The sequence below is a fragment of the Pogona vitticeps genome, chromosome 1 (assembly GCF_051106095.1).
Source record: "Pogona vitticeps strain Pit_001003342236 chromosome 1, PviZW2.1, whole genome shotgun sequence".
NCBI lineage: Eukaryota > Metazoa > Chordata > Lepidosauria > Squamata > Agamidae > Pogona > Pogona vitticeps.
The window spans coordinates 299,249,168-299,266,357 of record NC_135783.1 but is presented as its reverse complement, the minus strand read 5'-3'; the positions used below and the strand labels follow the sequence as shown (position 1 = coordinate 299,266,357).

The 17,190-nt window shown below is 38.5% G+C and overlaps 1 protein-coding gene across 7 annotated transcripts in view; it reads left to right on the top strand.

Moving 5' to 3' along the window:
- The window catches only part of NUMB (NUMB endocytic adaptor protein), an 81,075-nt gene extending 64,757 nt beyond the window's left edge, over window positions 1-16,318 (top strand). For 4 of the 7 annotated variants that reach the window (XM_020810154.3, XM_020810149.3, XM_078391071.1 and 1 more), the window contains 7 exons: window positions 3,425-3,499; window positions 6,143-6,283; window positions 6,843-7,044; window positions 8,855-9,154; window positions 10,991-11,140; window positions 12,050-12,205; window positions 14,356-16,318. In XM_020810154.3, coding sequence (XP_020665813.3) covers window positions 3,425-3,499; window positions 6,143-6,283; window positions 6,843-7,044; window positions 8,855-9,154; window positions 10,991-11,140; window positions 12,050-12,205; window positions 14,356-15,065 — 1,734 coding nt within the window. In that variant the 3' untranslated portion in view covers window positions 15,066-16,318. The remainder of the gene's footprint in view (window positions 1-3,424; window positions 3,500-6,142; window positions 6,284-6,842; window positions 7,045-8,854; window positions 9,155-10,990; window positions 11,141-12,049; window positions 12,206-14,355) is intronic. The other 3 variants (XM_020810156.3, XM_020810155.3, XM_078391085.1) reach the window with 1 other exon arrangement.
- Window positions 16,319-17,190: the final 872 nt, after the last annotated feature.

Genomic DNA, 17,190 nt, shown 5'->3' with positions numbered 1-17,190 from the left:
CAGCCTAAAGTCAATTTAAAAGGCTATTATCAGGGTAAACTGGGAACATGGAGAAATGTATGTACTACTATTTTGATCTCTTTGGAGAAAAAAATAGGATATGAATTTAAGAGGTTATTGTTCCAGAAGCAGAAACACATCCTTGATGATGACTATCTGAAAAGGATCTTGACATGAAAATAAACTGTGTAAAGAACTTTAAGAAAATATGACATACTGGGTTGAATTCAATTTGTTGTAAAGTTATTATTTATGTGTGTTGAAATTTCATGGCACGTATTGTACTCGGATGCAATAAAGGCTATCTTGTTCCATGTTATAAAAAATTACTATACAGAAAATAGAATAAACAAAGTTAGCAGCTATTTGAGATGTAGACTGTCTCTTTACTATGCCCTGAACAAGAGGGCCTTTGTGCTTGGATAGCCATAGCTACATAAGAAATTGGCATATCCTCTTATTCATATTAGCCACCTTTTAAAATAGTAAATATATTTTGAGCGTTGAGGAATCTGTGAAGTAAGATATGAAAGTTGTCATAAAGCACAATTTTTATCTACTGATATAAAGGAGGAAACACTTCTGCAAACTTTCAAAAATTGTAAATCAGTATTCAGCCCCCTTGTGAAGTTTTTTTTACCTTATGTGGAGCTTGTTGTGGATATCATTCTAACACTGGGACACTGGTGCATTTGATATTAAACTAGCAAATACTAGTCATAGACCTTCCTTTTCAAGCAGGCTTTTAAGCAGTGATGGTGGTCTCAGGAATGCTATATTTATTTCATTGAGATACTTTAAATTTTTAAAATTGTTTTTAATTGTGGTTTTAATTTCAATAAGTCCTGTTGTTTTTAGTAAATTTTAGTAGCATTTTAAAATTGGTGATTATTGTATTGTTTTAATTGTTGAGCTGCCTTGGTCTCCTATGGGGAAAAAGGGATACATAGATGGATAGATGGATAAATGGATGGATGTTTGAAATTTTGGGCTTACAAATAGTAAATATTAAATGTAGTAAGACAGCAGGTTTCTGAAATTAATTTAACAAGTGCAAAACTCATTTCTGGAAACAATTGCAATTTAAATCTATAAACTACCAGTTTTCTCCCCTTTGCATACATGTTCAGATGTGGAAAGCAGCATATGGAAGGGATTAGGCAGTATAGATCACATGCTTTTAACTAGAGGCTGCCTGAAAACTTGGGGAGGAGGTCATATTTTTCTTTAAGAGCTAAGTTGGGGAAGAGGAGGCATATATGCTCCTCTCAAACTGTGAAGGATTTTGGAGTATGAGAAAATATACAGTCAAACCTTGACTTACAAACTTAATCCATCCCAGAAGGAAGTTTGTAAATCGAAAAGTTTGTAACTCAAATCAGTATTTCCCATACGAATGCATTGAAAACCAATTGATCCAGCTGTTTTTGGTTCTTAGATCGAGGGGAGGTTTGTAACTCGAATCATTAGTTCCCATATGAACTAATGCAAAGCTGGTTAATCCGTTCTTACCACTAGGGGCAGATTTTTTTCTTTTTTTCCTTTTAACCTAAGATGACGTTTAAAAAAAGGAAAGAAAAGAGTTCGTAACTCGAATCTAAGCTTGCAAGTCGAGTCCATATATTCCTATGAGAGCGGTTCGTAAATCAAAATGTTTGTAACTAGGGCCGTTTGTAAGTCAAAGGTTGACTTTATTGTAGGCACAATTCCTAAGTCATTAGGGTGGTGTGAATTGTGAATTAAGTACTCACCATACTGGATGATAGAGACATTAGAGGATAAGAAGAGGAGAAATGAGAAGAGTTTGGGACTTGTCTTGGTTTGCAAAGAGAGTGGGGGTGGGGGATTGCTTGAGTCCCACTTCTCTTCCTATGCCTGGGCAAACATAGGAAGAGGAGGGAAGCCTGACAGAAACAATCCCCCACCCTCGCTATCCTTGCAAAGATAGCAGGGGTGGGGGATCGCTTGGGTCCCACTTCCTATGCTCGAGCACTCATAGGAAGATGGGGGAAGTGGATTAAAGTGATCCCCCACCCCTGCTATCTTTGCAAAGAAAGCAGGGAGAAATCCTTTGGTCAGGTTTCCCCTGTCTATGTGACAGATGCATAGAAAGACAGGGGAAGCCTGACCAAAGCATTCCCCCAGTCTTTGTAAACAGGGGGTAGGATTACCTACGGGCAGGCTTTAGCAAGCTGCTGGAAGGGAAAACTCATCTCTGCTTATGCCCCTGAGAAACAGCTGATCCGCGGGGGCATAAACAGGAATAGACAAAGGAACAAATGTAAATGGGTTATATTTGTTGCTTTGTATTCATCAAGGTCTCTGGACCTCAAGAATATGAAGCAACGAATATCTGACGAATCAGTGATATTCACTGAATATCATGATTCATTTTTATATTTGTCCCCATGTCTGGTAATAAGTGAGACAGTGTTTTATTTATTTATTTAACTTATATGCCGCCCACTCTATCCAAAGGCCTCTGGGCGACTTACAACAATTAAAATATAATAAACAGATAAAACAATTAAAATACAATTAAAATAGATACTCTAAAAATTGCCATCAAGGACCCACAGTTGATATTATTTCAATTAAAAGCCTTCTGGAACAGAAAGGTTTTGACCTGGCGCCGACATAATAGTCATAGTAGATCTAATTTCTGTAACTAGAATATAGTGCACTATGTTTTAGCGAAAGACATTCAGGTCATAAACCCCTGGCCTTTGGAAAGTTCTATATCTCAAACTATTTGGAATGGCTTGTTGCAGGAACACAGGAGATAAAGAAGTGAGAAGCCAAGTGCTTCCAGGGCTGAAAATTAATTTCCCCAGGTTCTGCCAGGTCTACATAGAAAGTCCAGATGTATTTCAGCTTTTTATATGTTCCAAGGTTCTTTAATTTCTCGATTTAGGACAATATTACATTAACAACTTACACTTACCCTAAACAATTAGAAAGTTAAGGCAACATCATATATTAGGGTAATGCAGTGATTCGGCTACATGAGGGCTAGGCTTATGTCAGGTTGATGGGAAGATGAAACAAGACCATTTGTTACTTGAAAGTTGCAACAAAAGCTACTTGTGGTGTAACTCCTTATGCGTTAGCCTTTACTGGCAGTTTATTTGTTTAAACAAGTGAAGAATTTGAGCTTGAATTCTTTGCCTTTATCTGAGTTCATTAACATACTTGATTGATCCTGTTTCCCCCCTTTCCTTTTGCATTGTGTTCTGAAAGACTGGCTTGAACTTGACTCTCTGGAGGTTTGAATATTTGGCTTTGGGCACTCCTACTGAAGTTGGATTATCATCTGCACACTGACTTCTGTGCTTCTTGGAAAACTGGAAGTGAGAATGCAGCCTGATTGACAACACAACAGTAATACTGTATTGTTTCTCCTTTTTTTCCCTTCTCCTGCAAGAGTGGAAAGAAGGCAGTTAAAGCAGTCTTGTGGGTTTCAGCCGATGGACTCAGAGTAGTTGATGAAAAAACAAAGGTTAGTCACTGCTGCTTTTGGAAACATAAGTGATTAAATTGCATATGGCATGTCATCGTTTACACTGCTTCTCCAGGGTATTAGCCACATATATGCCGAGTCAAGTCATCAGAGATGCCTTTTACATGTAGTTCTGTTTCAGATTTTCATTTTACTTTTGCTGTTTATATCTTCAGGTATTAAAAGTGAAAAAACTGTGCCTTTAATTCCTTCTGTCTTATGAGTGACAGAAGAGTAATTATGTGGAAAATAACAAGCAAGAGGCAAAACCTTGACCTTGATACTTACATTGTCCTTCTTAGAAGACACTGAGAGAATTAATTTCATATAAAAATGTATGTTACTGTTCACTGTGTCTTCTGTGAAATGCATGAGAAATATAAGAAAAATTACGGCTAAGGCTCTTAGAAGCCAAATAATTATCAGTCATGGTTTCCACCTCAATCTCTAAAGAACTATCAGAGATTTATTCAAGTGGAATACAAAATGTAATACAGTGGTGCCTCGCATAACGATTTTAATTGGTTAAAAAAAAAACGTTATGTGAAACATCGTTATGTGAAACACCATTTTCCATAGGAATGCATTGGAAACCGGTTAATCCGTTCCAATAGGCACGGATTGCCGTCCTTAAGTGAAAAAACCCATAGGAAACATCGTTAAACGATACAATGTTTCCTCCATTGGAATGTATTGAAGCCGACTCAGTACATTTCAATGGCTTTGCGAAGTCAATTTTTGCAAAATTAAGTGTGTCATAAAAGGGTCAAAATGGTTTTAAATGCTTGGATTAGCTTCTGCACCCTCTAAAACGGATGCAAAAGTTAATTTGGCTTTGATCTGACTTTTCCTTAATTTATGGTGAATTTTTCCCCCCCAACTTTTGACAGCTGTCAAAATCTGACAGCTCCATTGTTTCCTATGGGGGAAGAAAAAAATTCACAAAAAATTAATGAAGACTCAGCAAGTGTTCTAAATGCTTGGGTTCGTTAGAGGACCCCCTAAGTCGTGTGCAAACCTGATTTGGCTTTGATCTGAACTTTCGTTAATTTATGGTGAATTGTTTTCTCCCCCATAGGAAAGCATGGAGCTGTCAGATTTTGAGAGGTCCATTGGTTCCTATGGGCCGGAAAAAAAATTCACCATAAATTAACGAAAAGTCAGATCAAAGCCAAATCAGATTTGCACATGACTTAGGGGGTCCTCTAATGAATCCAAGCATTTAGAACTGTTTTTGACCCTTCTAAGACACTTTTTAAATTGAAAAAAGAAACATTGTTAAGTGAAGCAGGGGACCTAAAATTGCATTCGTTATGCGAAGCATGGTCCCAAACATCGCTAAGCGAAAATCGCCCATAGGAAACATCGTTATACGGTGCATATTATTTTCTAAAAAAACACATCGTTATGCGAATTCATCGCTAAACGAGGCACTCGTTAAGCGAGGCACCACTGTAATTCAAATATCTCCTCTTTATACTGATTCTTGTCCCAAAGATGTATGCTTCTAGAAAGGCACGTGTCCTTTTAGCTGAGTATAGAAATGAGCCTGCAAAGATTACGTCTCTGTTGTAGTGTCATACTTTGTACCTGCCACTTCATGAGAAGGAAAAGAGAAAGTCTATAGAATGCTTTACTCTGCAATGAGTAATTTGACACAAGATTAGACTGCAATGGGACTGTTAAAAACACTGCAGATATTACAGTTGCATCTTTCTTCTGCCTTTTACCCAGCGTCAGTAAAGACATGTTAGTGATGATAGTTAATAAAGCATAGTGTAAAGAGGTAAGACAGGGAAAGGGGAATTAGTTCCCACCTACCAACCTTTTCAATACCTCATTTAATGATGGATGGTTATCTTGTTCGACCATCCACTTCATAGCCAAATTAATAAGTGCATATTTTGCAAATGCATTTTATATCTAGTTCTAACCAAAGAATGTGGTGTCCTTTGAATGTACACATTGACCAGTATAAATTCCAGGAATGATTATTATGATGGTAATTATGATTACATCTTTGTTTCATTCTTGTACTTCTGGTATGCTTGTATGGCATTTCCACAAACAGCTCTTCTAAGACACCTAATATCATGTAGTTGACATAGTTTGAAAATGCTTTAAAAGATCTCAGAGATGCTTGAGAGTCAGGTGCTTCTTAATAAATGCCATGGATTTAATATTGATGTGTTCTTGTTGGTATTCCAAAATGTCTAAGTTAACTGTATAGTCTTTGACTGTAATCCATCCACTCATGTGTGAAGCCAGTGGTAATATTTTCCCTTGATGGTTAAGCATTTTAGTAGACTACATCAAACCACTGCACTTCCATGTGATATCCGCTAATCCTGAGGATATGCTTGCACAGATTTCAAATGATACATTTTAAAGAGGCTCTTCCACTTACATGCATTTATATTTAGAGAACCGAAGGCAGGATTCAGTCAGTTGATGGAATCCTTGTTAGCATCTTCTACTTTCTTCTCCTCCGTCTATGAAATGGCTAACAAATGTGTGTTTGAATTGAAACACAAAAACTGGTATTAAGATGATGTCAAGAACAAGGGACCCTTAAAGCAATCTGTTGTGTTCCCGTTCCTGTGATGATTTATACTTTTGTTGTCTCCATCATTTTTTCTGTAGGACCTTATAGTTGATCAGACAATAGAGAAGGTTTCCTTCTGTGCTCCAGATAGGAATTTTGACAGAGCATTCTCTTATATCTGTCGAGATGGCACAACACGACGCTGGATATGTCATTGCTTTATGGCTGTAAAGGACACGGTGAGCTTCTTTTTAGGACTGCAGAAAGCAAGATGTTTTGTCCAGAGGGTTTTGTATGTCAGCAGGGAAGAAACTTTTGCATTCTAAAGGAGTTTTTTGGGTAAATATGAGCTCTATTTGAGTATTTTTTTCTAGAGAAATCTGGCTTTCTTGTGGTAATATTTTCATTAAGTGTAGTTCATTTACAAAGCTTTGATGTTTCAGACTGGAAACACTGAAGTGCTATCATTAACATCACTGCTCTTTGTATCCTGATACAAATGAGAAACCCAACTGTAATAATCTGAATAATTTTTAATACATTTCTGACAGCATCAGTATTTTAGAATGAGCTACCTGACCATCTCAATACTCATTAGCTAAAAAAAAATCTGTATAGTCAGTTAGACTTTCTTTCTCTTCAAATGGTAAATAGTACGCTTTATGACTTTTGTGGTACTTCCTCTGAATATTCTTGATGCTATTGCCACAAATGTTTGTATTGTGTGCCAGCAATCATTTTGGCAGGGTTTAGAAATATGGTTCTGTTCCTGTTCTAATTGACGCAATATCTTTCCAGGGAGAAAGGTTGAGTCATGCAGTTGGCTGTGCATTTGCAGCTTGCCTGGAGCGAAAGCAAAAGAGAGAGAAAGAGTGTGGAGTGACTGCTACCTTTGATGCCAGTAGAACCACATTCACAAGAGAGGGATCTTTCAGGGTTACTACAGCAACTGAACAAGCAGAAAGAGAGGAAGTCATGAGACAGACACAAGACACTAAAGGTAATAGAACACTAGCCTACTCATTTGGCAGATAGACTGCTTTGTTGTGAATTGAGCACTTTTTCAAGGAACCATTTCACTTGCAAAATAACACACAGAGCACAGTAATTTTGCCCTTGTTCATGTGCTGTATTAAATATCACCATGATGAAGCCTAGCGCCAGATAAATCCATTATGGCACAACTTTCTTGCATGCTTTGTATCTCAAAGTATTACACCACTGTAGAACTAACTCTGGTATTTTAAAATTGTTAATATCAACATTGTTATTTCTCTTTACAGTCATTCTTCTTTCTATTCAGGATTCTGTCTCTTTTGGGCAAAGCTGGAGACAGATCTCAGTAACAGTCAGGCTTGTTTAAAAAAGAAATAGGATCAACTCATGCTCCTTTATCTCAGAATGTTAGATGTAGTCTGGTACATACAGCACCTAGCAGTGACTAATTTAGTCTTGGAACTCCATCTTGAGAATGATTCTAAAATACAGACTTCATGGCTACAATATCTGGCTTACTGTTTGTTGTATGCCTATCCCCAGGGCCAGTTACTGCTTTTTGCATTATCTAGTCTAATTAAGAGTTATAGGGAGCTTGAAGCCTTGTTCACTCTTTTATAATATTTTGTTTGGTTTGAGCAACACACAGATGTTGGAATTCTTTTCACATGGACCAGAACAGCTGTCTGCCAGTTGTGCATAAGAATCATGTAGACTTAGAGCCGGAAAAGAAGGTGATGATTTGAAAACTAGAGTTCAAAATAATAAAAGAAATTAGAATAAGACATGAACATACAGCTCTGTTTCTGAACATCATGATGTTTTGAACCTAAAACATTATCAGGGCTCTCACATTACTTCCAAAAAAAAAAAAAGAGAGAGAGAGAGAGTTAAAACTAGTGTTTGCAGATGCTGTGTATTCGTTTGCAGGAAAAATTAGTATCTATGTAAGTTGCCATATTTTTGAACATGATTATGTATGCGTTAGCATGATTTATCCAATACTGTCTTCAGATATTGTGGTCTAGTCTTGAGGAATTGTTAATCTTGAAGAAATAGTAACAATCTCTCTAATTTGTTAAGAATGGAATACATAGATCCCAAAACAATATTTAGGCCTCACTCTTCTTTTAGGAAAGTACGTAGTAAGCCCATACCAAATTAATTTCTGTAGTTAGCTATCTAGTATTTAAATCCATATTTACAAAACAGCTTTTTAAAAATTAATTTTCAATTTGGATAGGATTAATCACTTTCATGGTTATAATTACAGTTCATTGTATCGCCATATTGCTTTTGAACATATTTGTTGTTGTTGTGGATTACTTTAAGTTTTAATCATGTGTAAACTGCCTGGTGTAGTGCTTGCACTGATGGGGCAGTGTATAAATTGAAAGCAAGTGAGCGAGCAAGCAGGATACATTTGCACAAAAGGAATGATAGGGGCAGATTGCCATTGCTTAAAGACTTACATGTTTCAGTTTGGGGTGTATATAACTTTGTCTCATTGTGCACCTGGGTTTTGGCTATTGGATTTGTGACTTTTAGCATATTTTTTGTATGAAATTTTGAAGGCCGTATAATTTGTGTCACGGGAACAGACAAATGGCTAAACAGCATTACTCTTTCCCCCAGCAGTTATCTAAAAAGGGATCAGGCAAGTGTTCTGGTTTGGTTTTTCTCAAACTCAGTACCACATAAAGTTGTGAGATGGTTTTAAAGCACCAAAATGAACATTTCACAGGCATACTAATGTTTGCCCTGCTAGAAAAATGCCTTACCTGATATGATTAACTGATTCTTTTCTTTCACAGTTGAAACAGATGTGAAAACAGTTGCTTCAAGTGTTGTACCCGGCAATACAGCCCCATCCCCAAGTTCCCCAACCTCTCCTTCTGCTGATGCTCTTGCCTCGGTTGACAAAGAATCAAATAATCCTCATGCCATCCCACGAAGACATGCCCCTATAGAGCAACTTGCCAGGCAAGGCTCCTTCAGAGGTTTCCCTGCTCTTAGCCAGAAGATGTCCCCATTTAAACGCCAGCTCTCTCTGCGAATTAATGAGTTGCCTTCAACAGTGCAGAGGAAGACTGACTTCCCCATGAAAAATTCTGGTAAGACCCAATTTCCTTCCTTTTTAAGTGTTGTGCAGTTGTTATGCTATGATCACTCAGTTTGTACATTAGAGAAAGTCTGCTGCAGCAGAAATAATGTTGATCTGATTATCTCCTCTTTGCTCCTTCCATGTCTCCTATTATCTCTTGATCTTACTCATTTAAAACATTTATCTACCACACAAGTGGCAATGCCCAAAAGGGGATAAACAGCAAAAGCAATCAATAAAATCATAGGATTTACAGTAAAGACAAATAAATGAGCAGAAATGGCTTCTAAATGTTAAAGGATAAGAATATGATAGCCAGAGATAAAACTATAAAGTGCTGAATGCCTTGCAGAAGAGGAAAGCCTTTGCCTACCATCTGAATGCTACTAAGGAAGGTGCCAGATGGATTTGTCTTAGAAGAGCTTTCTGTAAGTTGCTGGGGTGGGGGGGCAATACTGAGAAGGCTCTTTCTCTGGAAATCATCCATTGTGCCATTGTAAGTGGGGTTTTCCCACCAACACTCTGAAGCAGGCCTCTAAACTGATTGGTAAGCATAGCTGAGGCAGGAGATTATGAGTGCATGGGGGCAAATGCAACTCCACATTCAGTCCAGATGCACTCAGAGCTGTAGCCAAAGCTCATAATAGGCATTGTTTGCTACTGAGGCAATTTGGGATTCAAGTGGCAAATCGGATATATAAGCATATATAGACTGTGGATGTGCCTCCTTCCTGAGTAGTGGAACCCCATCTAGAGCTGGATGAGCACCACTTAGCTAAGCAGATGAACCACCTACGGACAGCATTTCTTTCTTGTCTGGATTTAGTCTCTGCCTGCATCTAGCCCATACAGAACTCAAGCACTGATTTAGGATAAGTTGTGCCTACCTCTATGTAGTATAAAGAAAGAGATGACATTTGCATACTGATGGCACCTCAGTACATTCGTCTAGATGTCTTTCCTGAGAAGTTTCATGAGGATTTTAAAAAGCCAAGGAGATAGAACAGAGATATGAGGTGCACCACAGTGGAGTTTCCAGAGAGAATAACAACAGTTCTTGGTCTGTTGATCTTTGAAATAAGAGTAGAGCCACTGTAATACAGTGACCCCAACTCTCAGTTCAGCCTTCACAGAAGGAATGGTATGACTTATGGTATGGGAAGGCTCTGAGAGGTCCAGGAGCACCAAGAGGAGCATAATGTCCCCATCTCTTTCCCAGCAGAGGTTTTTCTATAGGGAAACCAAGACAGTCTACAACAAAACCAGTTGAAAGACCTAATTTAAAATGGATACATATCTAACCCGTGTGGTGTAGTGGATAGTGACTAGGACTAGGACTCAGGTGGTCTGGGTTCAAATTCCTGCTCAGCCATGGAAACTCACTGAGGAGTGGCACTGGTATACTATTCCTTACGTATCTCACATGCCTTAAAAACCCTATTAGGGTCTCTCTAAGATGCAGCTTGACAGCACATAATAACAACAGCTACAGAGTCAGTATCATATTGATATACCTAGAATAGATCAGCAGTCACACACTTAATTGCCTTGTCCAAAAAAGGAAGATTGGCCACTTGTCTAAAACTACGAAAGTCTTCAGAATGTAGCCTTGGCTTCTTCTGAAGTGGCTAAGCTACAGCCTTTTTAAAGGTGGGTGCCCATCTCTCAGGGAAACATTGATTATTTCCTAGGTTTTTGGTTTTTACCTGTCTCTCTTACATCCTTGTGAATTAATTTTTGTGATAGCTGAGGTAGTTTTGCATAAAAACAGCTGCAGAAGTGCAGAGATGAGATGAACTATGTTAGGGTACCTGCATATCTGTGCAGTTTGTGTTCTTTCTTTCAGTTCCTGAAGTTGAAGGAGAGGTGGATAGCATTAGTTCCCTATGCTCCCAGATTACAAATGCATTTAGCACGCCATCAGAGGACCCTTTCTCCTCTGCCCCTATGACAAAACCAGTCACTACGGTTGCACCACAGTCTCCTGCTTTCCAAGGTATGTCCTCTCTAAATGTGGATGTATTTGCCATGCTTGTCACTTGTGCAGTGCTGCTTTCCTTTCGTGTCACTGTGTTAATTTCTCAGATTGCCTTTCACCTGCTTTGTTTCCATTTGAGGTTATTCAATTTTAACTCATTTATATGCTTGTAGTTGCTGTGTTAACTTCTGAAAAGATGAAAATCCAAGCAAACTACTTAACCATGCACACATTATAAGGACCATTTTGTAGAAATACAAGGCATATTTTTCATACATTGATAGAATGCTAGGGCGTTCAGGTTCTTTTTAAAATGGGATACTGGCCTTTGAGTTGAAGCAAAATGGGTTCTAAGACTTAATATTAGGTCACACACTTTGTGTATTTAGTGTCTTGTTGCTCTAAGCAAAATAACTTGAGACCTGATTTTTCAGATATGTAGTATTCTCAATGGGTTTTGATTAAAAGGTCAAATTTGATCAGAATGTTAGATTTAGGTATATGATTCTTAAGTCATTGTAGCACCTCCCAGTTCAAGCCATACTTTCCATTAAACATGTATGGAGCACAAACTTCACATCCTTTGGCTTTTACTGGGAACATGAATACAGTGTAATTCTGGCTTTGATTTTCCAGTCATAGGAAGTGGTGTAACTGTCTCAAAGAAAACTGAGTTACAGTTGTGTGTAAAAGATGTTACATTCTGCTAAAATGCTAGAGGAAAATCACCCCATTCTCTTACAAAAATCATCATTGTAAAACACTGAGTGAATCAAAGGGGCTGTGGAAAATGTCTGTAGATCAGCATTGAAATAGTAAGCAAGTTGTTGTGTGTTGCATGTTGGCACAAACCATGCATTTAACTTCCCAGTCACCTGCATGCCTTGCATGAATTAACAGCATTGATGTTGTCTGCTCCCATTTTAGTTAATGGCACTGCCTCTGCCTTCAATGTGCTTGCTGCTAAACCAGCTCAAACTACTGTAGCACCCACAGCAATACCAGTTTGTGAAACCAATCCTTGGGCTCATGCCCCTGCTGCTCCAGCTGCCGCTAAAACTGGAGCTGTAGCTGCTCTTTCTGGTAAGACTAGACACAGGTCCTGTGTGTTGGTTTTAGAGGGTTGAAACTTGTGATGCTGGTTCAGTCTACTAAGCATTCTGTAACATTCTTTTTTTAAAAAAAATATGTAAATGCTGTGACAAAACTAGAATAAATTCCAAGAGAATCCAGTTATAGGATGTTTTAGTGACTTGTACATGCACATTTCTAAAATCTACATACTTTTTAGAGAGACACTTCTATCTATTCATTGAATTAATGCAATACAGACTAGTTATTCTTGCTGAGTTTGGCTGATATATGCAATTGTGTATTTGGTCCAGGAGGGTTTGGGCACATGTATGTGGATGTTTTAACATATACATACCCCTTTTCATGATACACTGGAAAGCACTTGTATGTATGCCACAGTTCTGTTTGTCCTGAGTCCAGATCTCCTGACTGAGTAACAGGCTCAGATTTCTATGTCCAGTAGCATAGATAGCTGTTCCCTTAAGTTCCCACAACATTACAAAGAACTATAGGAGGACCCCTTATTCCACACTGTGCTTTGAGCAGCAAAAAATTCTGGTAGCCAAACTTCAGTACATTATGACACCTTGCACACATTAGAGGAGGGCTGTGGCTGTTTTGGAGCATCCAGCAGCAGTTCGAGACTTTGTGATGCTTCTGCCTGCTCCAAACATAGTACAGCTCCTCTTTCCTCTGCAGTCTTCATCTGCCAAGGACTAGGGCAAAATAGGACGGCTAGTGGTGGGTATATGTTAAGGCCTGGGTCAAACCAAATTAATATCCCCATATGGTGCCAAATAATCTGAATAGCTGTCTGAGATACTCTTATGAAGAGCAGCGTTATACACAGCATACTTCTGGCCAGATATGCTTCTTGCCATGTTTAACATCTACTTTCCCTACAGTGCTTCCTAAGGGACTATAATCAGAAGGGAGAAATTAAAATTGGGATTTTAATTGGGAACCTCTGTGCTGTACTAGTGGACTCTGGTTTTGTTTGGGAGAAAATATCCACCAGCTTCATTCCAAACAGCAAATATTTGCTTTAAGTAAGAGGATATTGAGGAAGCAAGGTAGTAATATGCTATTTCCGATGCAAAGAACAAAGAAGGAGTAGGGAAAACATTAGATAAGTGAGATGATGGGGTTTAGACAGGGTCTAGAAGAAAATGCATTAAATTGAAATGGAAAGTGAATAGAAGTAAACTAAAATGTTAAGTATTGAATATTACAGAACAATTAGAGAGAGGTTAACAGACTGAATTGCGTAGAAAGAGTAAGAAAAGAGTAGAACTGAAAGAAGGGAAGGAATGAAAACAACAAGCTGTCAGTAAGTACAGTTTCAAACTAGTTTTTATTTATTTATTTATTTATTTGCAAATTGTGAGTTTTGTGTGGTTGAACACATGGGAATGTTGCAGATGACAGATATAATCAATGCTGTGATCTGGTAATTCAACAGGGCACATGACTGGTTTCCAGTTCCAAACTGCAACCTATGTATTTCCCATTGCCTGAGAAGATTATCCTATATACATACCCTGTTTCCCGGAGATAAGACCTAACCTGAAAATAAGTCCTAGTATGATTTTTCAGGATGCTTGTAATGTAAGACCTAGCCCAAAAATAAGCCCCAGTTAAGTGAAACCCCACCCTCCACCATTGTGCAGCATTGTGCAGCAACCAGAAGATGACATAACTGTAAAATAAAACATCCCCTGAAAATAAGCCCTAATGCATTTTGGAGCAAAAATTAATAGAAGACCCTGTTTTATTTTCGGGAAAACACGATACTGACATGCCTGTAGTCTAGTTGCCACATCTTTATTGAGCTTTTAGAATGAAGAGCTATATTTTTTTAGAAAAGTTCGTGTAGCATCTTCTCTTCCACTTACAATGTTTAGTTCCATTTCAAAAACCTTTATTAAGGCATGATGTTGGTCAATATTTAGTTTTGCTTTTATTCAGTTAAACAGATCTTCTCTAATTAACTACAGTAATGGAATATTGATCTTGACTCCTTATCCAGAACTGACAATCCTCACCCAGTTATGTTTAAGCTGTTTTAGGGATTCTGCTGGATCCCTTATCAGAGCAGCAATTAGAAACAGGATAAAGAGTACAGCTTTCTGAGATTTTACTCTGATTTCTCTTCACAGGTACTGAATGGAATGCTAACTCAGGAGCTGCCTCACCAAATCTGTTCCAAGCAAACCATAGGCGCACTCCTTCAGAGGCAGATCGTTGGCTGGAAGAGGTGTCCAAAACTGTCCGGTCGCAGCAGCCACAACCACAACCTCCAGCTGTTCAGCCACTCCTCCAACCTCCGGCTACAGTTTCTCAGGCAGCACCAACTTTCCCAGTCAATACCTTCATTACACCTCAACCAGTGCCTGTTGGTGTTGTACAACCCATGCAGCCTGCATTTCTCCCAGCTCAGCAATATGCTGTAGCGAACGGCATGCCCTACTCAGCTCCCAGTGTGCCGGTGGTTGGAATTACCCCTTCCCAGATGGTAGCTAATGTCTTTGGCACTGCAGGCCACACCCAAGTATCCCACTCTCAACAGTCACCTAGTCTTATAAAGCAACAAACATTCCCTCAGTATGAAACTAACAGTGCTACTGCCAGCCCTTTCTTTAAACCTCCTGCCCAACAGCTCAATGGCTCAGCTGCTTTCAATGGTGTGGACAGTGCCAAATGGCCCACGGAGGACAAGCAAGTATTGCCACCTGTACCTGGCCAACAGGTTGATCCATTTGAAGCACAGTGGGCTGCACTGGAGAACAAATCAAAGCAGCGCACTAACCCATCCCCAACTAATCCTTTTTCAAGCGAATTACAGAAGACTTTTGAGATTGAACTTTAAGCAGCCCTCTGGCTTATACTTAGTCTGTATGTCTGTGTGTTGGGAGTGGATGTATGGAGAAACAAGGCAGAGGGGACTTACAGGCAGTGCTGTCAGTGCTGATGTCCCAAGGGAATTGGAGTGAGCATGCAGAGAGGGAACAATCATGGGTGGGGGGAGGGGAGAGATTCCCAGATCCAGAGCAATAGGGAAACAATCTAGGAAATGTAACCTGTACCACCTGCCTTCTTTCCTGGGAACTTGAGTGGCAAAGGAAACTTCAAAAGGGCTGAAGATGGGAAGTTAACCCTGAAGCCCTTTTTCCACAAGAACTTCAGAAGACTTCATAAGACAATGAAAATGATGTAACTATCTTTATAGTGTATCTGTATTTCCTGTGAATGACCTATTCCCCTGTGAGGAAGAACAGAGTAATGGGGATAGTGGCACAGTTGCAAAGGGGCTGAAGGGAAAATGTGAGAGCTGCTCAGCATATGTTGTCCATGGAAAAGGATGAGCTTCCATTTTGAGTAATACAATGATTATTATATATAAAATAAAGCCAAAATCTTTATTTTTATGCATTTTAGATTATTTTAAATAGTTCTAGATATTAAAAGCTGACTGAGTTGTAAGTAATCTTGCCAAAGTTATAAAAGGGGACTGGATGTAAAATTGTACATAAGATTGATTTATTACTGATTCTGATGGTCAGTAGCAATGGAGTAGGTGGGGAGCAGAGTTCTTAGTTTGTTCTTGTATGTTCATTGTAAGTAGCATACTGCAACAACAATCATGAATCATGACCAATAAAAAGAATCACTGTAGAGTAGTTTTCGAGCAGTATTGTCTTGGTTTGAAAACATTTGGTAAATTCTTTCTTTATTAAAAAGAGATCAACCTAGATGTAAGAGTATACATAGGTTCTTTCATGTACCACTGCAGTTTTCTTTGTCTTAAATCTCTTTTAACAATACTGTGACAAATGTAATCAAATGTACAATCAGATCTATTTCCAAACCCATTTTATGTGCATTAAATAGATTTCAGATTTTTTAAAAAGCCTTTCTCCTCATTGTTCTATGTGAAAGCTTGTAGCTAGACTGCAGCTGTTCCAATATTCTTCCTCTGATAAACCATGAAATCCATCTCATTTTTTATTTTACTCTTAAAACCTGGCCTTACAAGCAAATGTAAGTTATATATTTGTACTGATGATTTATAATCTGCTTTAACAGAAATAAATGTTGGTAGTAGTTGTGGCTTTCTCAGAAGGCATCCTTGTCCTTTTCCTGATTTCTGCTCTTCTTTGAACTTAGAGTCATCTAGTACATGTTTGATAAATCTGTTGTAGAACATATGCTCCTATTTGCATTTTGTAAGATGAATGTTGCTTAAAGCAAGAATTCAGACCTTTAGAACTTACCTGCCCTTATTAACATTTTTGAGTGCTGTGAATGATCTTTCTAAAACCCTTTTCAGATGTTCAATAAAAAGGTTAGATTCCTAACTTGTGGGTAGAGGAAACAGGTTAGCCCTGTCTCTGAAGCATCAACATGTTTGGAAACCCTGAAAAATCAGGACTTCTTATCATGTGGAAGTGTTGAATGGGACTGTTGGCAATATCTAAAACTGAGGGAAGATATGATAGCACTTCTCAAATACTTGAAAGATTGTCATATAGAGGAAGGGCAGGTTCTGTTCTTGATCAACTCAGAATGCAGCAGACGTAATAATGGGCTCAAGTTACAAGAAGCTAGATTTTGGCTGAATATCAGGAAAAACTTCCAAAGTGTTAGAGCAGAACAACATTGGAACCAATTACCTCGGGAGGTAGTGAGTGTTCCCCAGAGGCATTCAAGAGAAAGTTGGACAATCATTTGTCAGATCTGCTTTGATTTGGATTCCTGCACTGAGCAGGGGGCTTGACTGAATGGTGTTATAGGCCCTTTCCAACTCAATGATTCTATGATTTTTGTATGTTTTGTATTTAGCACAAGATGATACTGTGCTGTTTGAGGTACCTAAACATTAGCTGGACTGTTGTGCTGTATTTTTTTTAAAATGAGCAATTTATAAAGTGTACTCCAGTAGTTCTTCTGATGTCACTATCATTGGATATTTGGATAATGTTGAGAACAGAGGC